General features: G+C 41.9%; 1 protein-coding gene across 2 annotated transcripts; it reads right to left on the bottom strand.

The window, feature by feature from the left end:
* Window positions 1-4,591: 4,591 nt before the first annotated feature.
* On the bottom strand, window positions 4,592-10,400 carry LOC9638767 (DNA-directed RNA polymerase III subunit 2). 2 transcript variants are annotated; one of them, XM_024682000.1, is made up of 37 exons: window positions 10,087-10,400; window positions 9,965-10,037; window positions 9,780-9,907; window positions 9,642-9,734; window positions 9,466-9,544; window positions 9,304-9,394; window positions 9,197-9,249; window positions 9,086-9,150; window positions 8,932-9,037; window positions 8,772-8,882; window positions 8,660-8,719; window positions 8,562-8,606; window positions 8,465-8,515; window positions 8,311-8,409; window positions 8,202-8,261; window positions 8,059-8,151; window positions 7,897-7,998; window positions 7,723-7,833; window positions 7,553-7,669; window positions 7,381-7,497; window positions 7,252-7,332; window positions 7,099-7,203; window positions 6,966-7,046; window positions 6,784-6,915; window positions 6,686-6,730; window positions 6,556-6,633; window positions 6,367-6,506; window positions 6,235-6,319; window positions 6,062-6,186; window positions 5,874-6,009; window positions 5,694-5,824; window positions 5,523-5,648; window positions 5,405-5,460; window positions 5,283-5,353; window positions 5,036-5,224; window positions 4,859-4,987; window positions 4,592-4,805 (listed from the first exon to the last, which is right to left on the bottom strand). In XM_024682000.1, exons 1-37 carry the CDS (start codon window positions 10,101-10,103, stop codon window positions 4,755-4,757), a joined length of 3,432 nt encoding a protein of 1,143 aa, XP_024537768.1. In that variant the 5' UTR covers window positions 10,104-10,400; the 3' UTR covers window positions 4,592-4,754. The 2 variants fall into 2 exon arrangements, with proteins under 2 accessions (XP_024537768.1, XP_024537767.1); XM_024681999.1 differs by having other exon boundaries at window positions 6,062-6,319.
* Window positions 10,401-10,478: the final 78 nt, after the last annotated feature.

Genomic DNA, 10,478 nt, shown 5'->3' with positions numbered 1-10,478 from the left:
CACCAAACCCCCTAGGGTTTGGGAGACGAACTCTTTGGGCTTTCACCCTCTCAGGCTCGGACTCGGACTCGGCCTCGGACTCGGACTCGGCCTCGGACTCGGACTTGGACTCGGACTCGGACTCGGACTCGGTCTTGGCCTCGGCCTTGGTCTCAGTCTCGGTCTCGGTCTCGGTCTCGGTCTCGGTCCCGGCTCGGTCCCGGTCTCGGCCCCGGTCTCGGTCTCGACTTCGGACTCCATCTCGGGTCCATCTCGGACTCCATCTCGGACTCCATCTCGGGTCCATCTTGGACTCCATCTCGGGTCCATCTCGGGTCCATCTCGGAGTCCGTCTCGGGTCCGTCTCGGACTCAATCTCGGATCCATCTCGGGTCCACCTCGGACTCCACCTCGGACTCCACCTCAGACTCCACCTCGGACTCCATCTCGGGGTCCTTCTCGGACACTTCCATGTGTCATGCGTTGGTCCTTTTGGGTCCCTTTTTGGAGCCTTGCTTATTGCTCGCTTCGTGCTTATTCCTCGAGCACTTCGTTGGGAGTTCCACTCCCACTCTCGACCTTTTCAAGTCAGAGCTTTTAGTCCAAACGTGTTACGTTCGTTTGGCTTTCGCTTCGGCCACTACCACGTGGCGCCCTTCCGGCTCCACTTTGGGGTCTAGGGATTTTGTGTCTCACATCCATGTAGGAGATCCAGTTGACATGTTGAAGCTGATGAGATTGTAGCCATTGTTGACGGCAAGGCTGCCCGTGTCGAGATCGATCACGTAAGTGTACTCGATGAACCATGTTCTTCGCGGGGCAAAGACACACGTCGTGGAGAAGACGAGGAAGCCCACCTCGAGCACCCGGTACCAAAGCTTTGGATTCCCTGTCAAGCTGCTTAGAATGGAGAACCAATCCATGTCAGCCGAGACGAGTAATTCCAGGACCTCTGGAGTTACGACTGGCAGCTCCTCTTGGCCTTCGATTTTGATCCATGAGATAATCCCTGATCAATCCATTCAAAAGCAAAGCTTACATACCTCGATGAACACGGGATTCCCGACGAGAAGCCTCCAGAGGTCGAGATTGGGATAGAGGTGCAGGAGCTAGGTGCCAAGGCCATCCAGGTACGAATCAAAGGGGATGTAGATACAGTAATAGACGCTCTTGTAGCACAGCCATGTAGCTTTTCGTCGCGGCCTTGGAAAATCTTTATGGCTGTTAGGAATATTCTCAAGCCTGAGAATATCCCTTTTAGCGTAGTTCTATACTTGTTTGTTGGAAAAGTTCATAGGAAACACCAACACAAAGATAAAATACTTTCAGCTAAAATAAGTTATAAAATTAGCCCCCTGAAAAAGAATTGGAACTGAATTAGAAGGATATATGCAAATAGTTGTCCATGCGGAAGATTCTATTATCTAAATATTGATGGACCATTATTAGTTGTCATATTAAGTTGGAATGCAAATAAAATAAAAAGGCGTACTTTGTTTCATAGACAAATAAGTTAATATATATTTCAAATTTGATTAGAAGCTGCAAAAAATTGGCAAGCACCCATGGCATCTATGGTAGGTGCAATGGCTGTTTGAGTGGCCACAGTGAGGTAAACTTTCTCAAAGTTTAAAAACTTTGATTAGGGTGTATTTCAACTTGCATGTACACTTTATAAAGTAAATTTTTATTACTTAGGGATTTTTTCACTGGCTTTTTGTAACAAAGAGCCATACTCTTGCTAACAGGTGGTCAAATGATATCTATGACTTTGGAGAGGCCAGATGCGGCTCCCATAGAGATGGAAGGCTTGAAAAGCATCACCAAAATATTCTAAGCCTGTGTAATGATACTTACCGCGTGCAATGAGCAACTTAGTTCTTCGATTAGCTGATGGGAGGATGCTCAAACTTTCTTCCCATTTTGTCACAGGTTGGGACGTAAAAACAATCTGGCAGCTCGAGACAAAATCACCTGGTATTAAGCTGCGAAGGCTAATACATCAATCGATGACAATATAGCTTCAAGTTCTAGGATGCCAATCAGTAAGTTAGAGAGCAGTGTTTGATATTTCCCATCATTCTCTTGGTTTTGCCAGCTCCTTGTGGTAGTCCAAGGTGCTATAACCGAAGAAAAGCAAACATTCCATCCTTAATTATAAAAGAAAAACACTAGTGTTGCATTTCAGTTTGATGTTGCTTATATTATTGATATTATCTTTATGTGCATAGACATGTTTGGAGCTAGAAAAATCATGATAGTAGGAATCAAACATGCTCAATTTAACACATATCAGAATTTAAGCTAATGGATTCACAAGTTACCCTGTTGAGAAGAGAAACTCATCACCGTTAGGAAGATCTGGACAGCATCATCAATTAAACTTATTCTTAGTGCCATATAATTGTATGTAAACTATTCTATTTATAAGATATCCTAGGAAAAAGACAGTCATCTTGCTCCAAACATAACATTAATTTTTTAGAGCTAAGGAAAATCTGTCTCCTTTTATTTTTCCAAAAGCTATTTCACATAAGGATTTTGTAGTGATACGTCCAAGATTAACAATAGAGAATAATGAGATTGTATTCACATTGGCAACTAATAAACTACATGTTGAACAAAGAATAACGTAAGTTTTGTTGTTGGCAGTCCCAATGAGCAAAAGTTCCTGACAAAAGCAAAAAAGAACTCAAACTTGTTTCTTTTTCAAAACAGCTTTTTTAAAAAAAAAATTCACTATTTTTTACTTCAAATAGTGACATAATAAAAAATGGTATAAAGATGAAAGGATATGGAAAGTGTGGCTGTGTCATATCAATAAATGTGTTTTATTAATGTTTTGATTTTCTTTGCATTTTGTTTTCAAACTGGACATGCATCACCTGAATTTGGAATTAGAAAAACCATAAGTTACAGTAATATGCAGAAAATTGTCAATGCTATAGACACTATTATCTCAAATATTGATAGAGGAGATAATTATCCAACAATTTGGTCACATACTACTACATTACCATTATCAATAGGAATAGTAGTCATTAAAATATCACAGTTTGGAGGTACACCTCCAAGTTGTTCATCCAGTGGAAATACAAATAACATAAAAGGGCGTTCTATGTATGATGGACTTCATAGGTTGTTTAATAAATATAGATTCCAAATTTTAACCGAAGCTGCAAATTATGCAATAATAACTGCTAGCAAATATCAAATTTATTATAGTGAAGATGGCTCTTATGAAACTGAAAAAATTAATTATAAAACTAAAAGATTACAATCTATTATGGATTGTGATATATTTCAAAGTACTTTATATAGTGGTTCTAAATATAAACCACATCATACTTTATTCTCTAATGAATATTTATCATCACCAGACTTTAAAACCATTTTATTTCTACATTTGAATTGTAACTTAATTTTATATTTAAGACAATATAAAATTTGGCAAACTTTAACTATGAAAGAAAATGCTATAAAATGCTTTTTAAGATTACAAAATGATGGTAACCTTGTTTTGTATTCAGAATTAAATATAGTAGAATGGTCAATAAACATTTATTGTAAATCACAACCTAATTGTATTTCACCAACATTTCTTAGTTTACAAAATGATTGTAATTTAGTATTATATTCTTCAACTTCACCAAATATAAGATTATGGGCAACAAACACCCATTGTTAAAAATAGAATTGAAATTTTAATAAAAGTATTATCATGCAATAAAAAAATTCTTTATTTTTTAAGAGGTCTAAATACCCTTCTTCTAACACTATGTTTGCAACAAGATTAATATAATACAAATTTTATTAACTAGTCAAAGAAAAGAAGAAAAACTAAACATTGGAGCTGCTGTAGTACCTAAATATAGCACCACCTTTCTCCTTGATTAATAATTAGGGGGTCCATGTCTTTGCAAGCGAGATTCTGTTTACTCTCTCCTCTATAAGATACAAGTTTCAAAGGGTTGTGGTTCAGCTTACTTCTACTTTGCTCCATCCTCAAATTCTTTGTTACTAACGCTTGAGATTATCAGTCAACAATGATACCCACCATCCACCCATAATCCTGTTGTCCCATGCGCCTGCCATCTTCATGCTTGGAAAATGTAAAAATTCTTCAAAGATTCAAGAAAATCTGTATTTTCTATGAATGTAGCATTCCAGCTGACATGGTCTTTAACAGCACATTCTGGAGTCAGAAAAGTCACACAGGCCAGTCTGAGCAAACCATGATCCCTAACATTGAGTTCCACGCATCTGAATAATTATATGCAAGCTTTTCTATTTTAAGATAACAATGGTCTGTGAATATTAATCATATAGATAGGATATTTTAATTCCTGATGGTGTGTTTGACAAACAGTCTATTCCCACTGATCTGCAGCAATTTTGCCCGGCCAGACCGCACACCAGGTTTGAGAAGTAATGCTTAGCAGAAGCATAGGAGCATGTCAAAGCAATCTCGAAAATAAGCAAAAACTTGAAAGAAAGTTTTGATATCTGAATTTATTTAAGGATATCTTGCAAGAGATTGCGGACGAGTTCCAGCGATATCAATCGATAAGTTGGATTTATTTAATGATATGCAAATGGCTGCCTTGCTACCTTTGCCAACGAGAAATCAGCGGTTCTATTCAGAGATGTATTAAACTTGATCCAAGTTTTTCCGATCAAGCTCGCGGCCTCACAAAAATCTCGAATCGACGTGGAATAATCCATTCCAATTCGTCGAGAGACAAGCAACCTGATAAGCATTTAAGAGCTCTATTTCATGCTTCGGCCAGTTGCAGACGAGGAACTATGTTCATAGACTGGAGCTCCTGTAACAATGCTACCACTAAGATTCGGGACGCAAAGGAAAATGATGACTTACTTGGAACAGTAATTTGCATGCATACGGTAGCTTCATCGCGGCCATGTTCTCTCCGTTTTTACAGTACGAGCAGAAGTTCATTTTTAGTTTGTGGCTGTAATAGCCCAGCAAACCGCAGTTTGTGCACACCTGCCATTCAAACGCGTTGAGAACACGGAGAAAACAAGATGCACTAACCTGCACTTGAAACTGGTCGCTGGAAATCATCAAACGCTCCAGTATGAGCATGCTTGAGCCGTACGCGACGAGGCAGTCCCGTTCCATTTCCCCCAGCCTCAGACCTCCCTCTCGGCTTCTTCCTTCAGTAGGCTGCCTTGTCAATACTACACGAGGGCCTTGAGCCCGAGCGTGCATTTTATCCAAAACCTGCCACCAGAGATCATAGAAGATGAGAACCAACTAGTTAAAAGATACGTCTGTTTACCATGTGTTTTAGCTTTTGGTAGTAAATCGGACCCATGTAGATGTATGCTTGCAAAGGACACCCAGTGATACCTGCAATCGTATTGTATGTCATAACAAAGAGGCAATCAACCGTAAGATTACCTGAATAGATAAGGTCTTTACCACAGTAGCTGAACCCATGTTTGACAAGGGTGGCACTGATAAAGAAACAACAAAATAATTATAAGCCTCTGGTCATGAAGGTTGGAGCCAGGTTTACCTTATGGCTTCTACAGTATCAGCATGGCCACTGGGTTCACCGAAAGCGCTACCATAATGGTACTTTCCACTTTGAACGCCTGCTTTTCCTCCAAGCAGCTCAATCATCTTTCCCACGGTCATACGACTGCAACGCAATTTCAGTCATTGGAAACTAGATCTTCGCAAGTACCTTGGAAATCCGTGAGGATTCATGATAAGGTCCGGGCATACACCACGCTCTGTGAACGGGAAGTCCTGTTGCTCCACTATAGTTCCACATACACCTTTTTGCCCATGCCTGCTGCTAAACTTGTCTCCAAGCTACATGCCAGAACGAAATCAGTTGAGTCTGTAAAGCAAAGCCACAAACCTCGGGCCGCCGTGTGTGTCGAACTTGACACTTGATAACCATCTGCTGACTTTCGTTTGTAGTCAGCAAAACCTTGTCGACGATTGCACTTTCGCCAAGAGGTCCTTTGTAACGCTGGGGAGTAGGCCTATAGGCACTGCACAAAACATCCACGTCCACAGTGGTTTCGTTTAACACATTCCGTGTACCTGTCAGGCAAAGCTAGAGGATTTAAGAAAGTGGTCTTCACATCCTTCGGGCTCTCTTTGTTCACGAATATGTCCTTATCGTAAATTCTCTCCCCAACAGAAGCAATACCATCTTGATCAAGCAACTGTAGAATATATGGATGTAATTTGGAAGCTGATAAACGAGCATCTACCTGTGACGTCGCATGACCATGCTGTCGCGGAGCAACAATCCGATCCATTGTACGGTTTTCATACTTTCTAACCAGGCAACTGAACCTGAACAAGAAATCAAGTTCAATCAAGCAGCAAGTCGTGCTGCTTACTTTTTTAAAACGATGCAACGCCCAAATCCTCTGTCAAGTGAGGCCTTGTTCATGACAATTGCATCTTCAATATCATAACCACTGTAGCTCATAACCGCGACGCTTGCATTTTGACCAGCACCAAGTTTGTCATAGTTAACCTGGAATAAAAACAATTTAAAGAGTGAGACGGTGACAGATTAACAATACCAGCTCAATTGATTTGGTAGTGAGAAGTGGACGTTGCGGATAGACCAAAAGGTAGAGTAGCGTGTCTATTCTTTGAAGCTGCAAAGGTAGCAAGTCAGATTTGATCCGAGCGCAAGCTAGTACAACAGACCTGATTATAGGCTATATTACCCATCGCTTGTTTTCCCATAGCACACTAGATCAAGATCAGCATTAGCGTAGTAAAAATGTAGCACTAGGGGCACCTACCTGGTAAGTATTACGTGGCGATTGATTGTGATGGGGATAAGGGATCAGCCCAGCACATACGCCAAGAATTGTAAAAGGCTCGATCTCTATATGAGTGGTCGTAGAGTCTGCTTCTTTTTCATAAAGTGCTATCTGCCAACAAAACTAATTAGAGACACCATAGAGAAGCATGCATTGGCAACCAGAGCATTGTTTTCTTCGTTGACGTCCAGATACTCAACGAGTCCTTCTCTTAAGAAATCATCGAATGTACGAAAGCCATCCTGAAAATATAAAAAAGAGAGGGATCGTAAATTTCAAACACAAAAGAGGTACCTTTAACTCCTTCATGTGATGCTCCTTGATTCTTGATACACCATGGTCTGCGATCACCACAGGCCTGCAGACTCGTCCACCGTCTGAAGCAATATAAATGCAGCGCTGGCCGAAGCTAAGTTAGTCAGCAAACAATATACAAGAAACGGGTACCTGCTTTTCATTAACGAAAATGCTGACAAATTCTCCAATCTTTCCTGCCCGTCGAAGCTTCCTCATCAACGTCGCAAATTGCTGCATGCAAGAATAACGTAAGAAAAAAGTAACCGAGACGGAACATACCTGCGGGCGGCGATGAATACCGAGAATCGTACCGTTGAACATTACAAGAAACGCGTTTTTAGAGTGAAACTCTTCTCCGGACAGGAGGTTGATATCCTCCACTCCCAAATTGGTGCACTAATCATAAGAATGACATAAACTTAAAAAATACAAAAAAATTGTGTTTCCTTACCAGGTCAATCAGAGGCGCTTCCTCATCATCAGTCGTGATATGTGTCATTAGTGCCAAGTTTTTTGTGAGACCGCAACCTTCACCTTCAGGAGTGTCACAAGGACATAACATACCCCACTGAAAAACGAAAATTTAGAACATAATGTGTGGTCGACTTGAGTTGGCAAAACCTGGCTCGGCTGCAAAGATCTAGGACCGCTCACTTTTCTCGACTTCTCAAACTGAGACGCCACTCTCGTCATATGGCCTAGAGCAGCTATATATGAGAGCCTCGACACTACCTGCATTGATTTACATGTCATCCAAAGTAAAACAAAAACAAAAACAGGAAGAGATCGATCAACCTGCGTGACACCTTTCTTGTCCATCCTGAATCGCTTTACTGTCCAATTGCCACTAGAGATTGCATTTTCCAGTCCGCTTGTAAGCATGTCTGGTTTCAATGACTGCATCAAAAGAACAAAAAACCTTATTAATCTCTAGTGCAAACTGTACCAAAAACGCACCTTCGAAACGTCGTATTGAGAGGCACGGTTCATTTTGGATAGTGTGCGATCCACATTGCTCTTCAGCTCACTACAAGACCTTTTGAAGAGATCCTGGAAAAAGAATATAATCCTTTGCCAATGTAAGGGGAAGAAACACGAACCTCAAACAGCAAAGCAAGAAGCTGGCCAGCGAGTTCCAGTCGCTTGTTTCCAACATAGTCCTGGTTTGAATCATGTTAGCTGTACAAAGTCTTGACACAATGTACTTACCCTGTCGTCTACACACTCTTTATCAAGAATCGCTTCTAGCATCCGCCTGAGCATCAGTGCCACATAGATGCACTTTGGCCGGAAATCGTATCTATGAACCTAAACAAGGACGAGATTCTAAGCGCGTGGCCAACTGAGATCAACAAGGACTTACAGCTACATGGGCCAGAAAAACGTTTAACAAGATATCACGGGCTTCATCAACCTGGAACATAAGTTTTTCAGCTGGACTGCGTTTCAAATGGACATACCTTAGACTTAGTTTGCTTGCTGCCCCATTGTCTATTTACCCTGACCTGGAAAAGTTTTCCACAAGTTAACCACATGCGTGCATAATTACAAGTCAGACCTTTGTTCCAAGGTACTCAAGAGCTTGATGAGTTGTGTATACACCCAACGAAGCACATTCCTGCGACGGAAAGATTGTAGACAAGTTTTCAGAAAGTAAAAAATGAATTGACCTGCATGGAAGGAGCAAGTATCCCAGCGAACTTTGGATCCGTCCCGACCATCTGTATAATCTCTTGGTCACTCTCCATTCCCATAGCTTTCATGACCACAACTATGGGAACCTGCAAATTGCATCAGTAGTGATCTTTCCCAGGTAACATACTCACTTACGTCGTCGCTGAACACGTTTAGCTTTACATAGATTTTTTCATGCTTTATGATGATATTCGTCTTGCTTTTCCTCTCATGTGTACTGCTAGTGACAGAGGCTGTGACGCTGCAAGATCAACGTGAGTCATCTTAACAAAGGCGTCATTCAACACACCTCCCAGTGCTATCAGAGTCAATGATGATCCTGTTCTTGGAAAGTTGTTCTTGAATCAAAATCACCTGCCCGTCAAGAGATGTGTCAACTGAAAACAAGAGTTGGTCATACCTTCTCTGTTCCTTTCACAACAAAATAGCCACCGGGATCGAGCGGGCATTCTCCTGGGAACAAAAATCAAATGGAATTCAGCACCAAAGAAAAGCCAAAAGCTCTACCAAGCTTCGCAAGTTCAGCATCAGATTTTCCAGTAAGAATGCAACGAGAGCTCCTTAGCATCACTGGCATGCGTCCAATTACTTGTGCTCCCTGCAGTTTCAGCTTTGTAAGCTCTCCAAACAAATAGAAGGAATGAAAAAAGTAAAAAGACATTTGCACACCTGGCCATCCTTTCCCTTGCGAGTTATGATATCCTTGCCCCTTGTGTACTCGATATCAACACTGATAGGGGCAGAATACCTGATTATAGAACGAAAGCACTGTAAGCTCTCAGAACAAAAAGAAAGGCATTTCAAAGCAGAATGGAGAAAACGAAGAAGAAAAGAAAAAACCATACGTCATATCTCGCAAGCGGCACTGCTGCGGGGTAATATCCTGCCGAATGTAGTCTTGCTCGATCGATGGTGTTCCAACGAAAATGTCCAAAAACCTGAAGAGGATGTTCGTGAAGTATTGAAAGGTGTCACAAGCATACTTGATGTAAAAGTTGGGATCGACATCGCTAGTGATCTTCTCGTTTCCTTTGGCATGGATGATCTTCTTGATCTCGCAATTCACAAAGTAATTGTATGAATCGAGGTGCTGCTTCACAAGACCCCGGACCTACGAGCGCGAGCAAAAGAGAAAAAAAATCATGACTAAAAGAGAGGTCATACATACCTTGTGAAACGCTGGAAGAAGCTGGAACTTGTCCACAGCAGTTTTCACTGGCGCATCCAATCCAGCGTAGCTCCTAGAACACAAACATCAGCACCGATGGATCGCTCGCTCGATCACCTTACCCTTGCTCGGGAGACATCTGGTCCCAAAACCCTTCTAGGGTTCTTGAGAAGCAAATATCCCCGCTTGAAACATCTCCGGCATCGATCTAGCAGAACCCTAGCACCGCGGTGTCGCACTGGAAGAAGAAATCCTCGCGGAAAGACCTCCAATCTGCACAGACTCCCTTGATCTCCCGCCCAGCGTCGCATCAAACAAGCATTCCCTGGGATCGGGATCGCGATGCCTCGTGTAGGATCAATCCGGCAAATGCCGCAGCATGGAAATCCAGGTGAAGAGATTCCTGGCCGAGCGGCCCGCCAGATTGCCGCGCTCTCGCAAAAATCTTGGAAATACCACATGGTCGATCGAGCATATTCGCAGGAAAGAGCTCCATGGACGTGGAATCTCCTCA

The sequence above is a fragment of the Selaginella moellendorffii genome, unplaced genomic scaffold, assembly GCF_000143415.4.
Source record: "Selaginella moellendorffii unplaced genomic scaffold, v1.0 SELMOscaffold_33, whole genome shotgun sequence".
Taxonomy (NCBI): Eukaryota; Viridiplantae; Streptophyta; class Lycopodiopsida; order Selaginellales; family Selaginellaceae; genus Selaginella; species Selaginella moellendorffii.
The sequence above is the reverse complement of the archived record's forward strand: the minus strand, read 5'-3'. Positions and strand labels throughout refer to the sequence as shown.

Excerpts from the sequence above, each read along its gene's own strand:
- LOC9638767 (XM_024681999.1), bottom strand. Across the intron at positions 9,250-9,303 it reads TGCTGAACTTGCGAAGCTTG|GAGAATGCCCGCTCGATCCC; the intron begins GTAGAGCTTTTG and ends TTTTGTTCCCAG. Across the intron at positions 8,410-8,464 it reads TTTTTCTGGCCCATGTAGCT|GTTCATAGATACGATTTCCG; the intron begins GTAAGTCCTTGT and ends GTCCTTGTTTAG.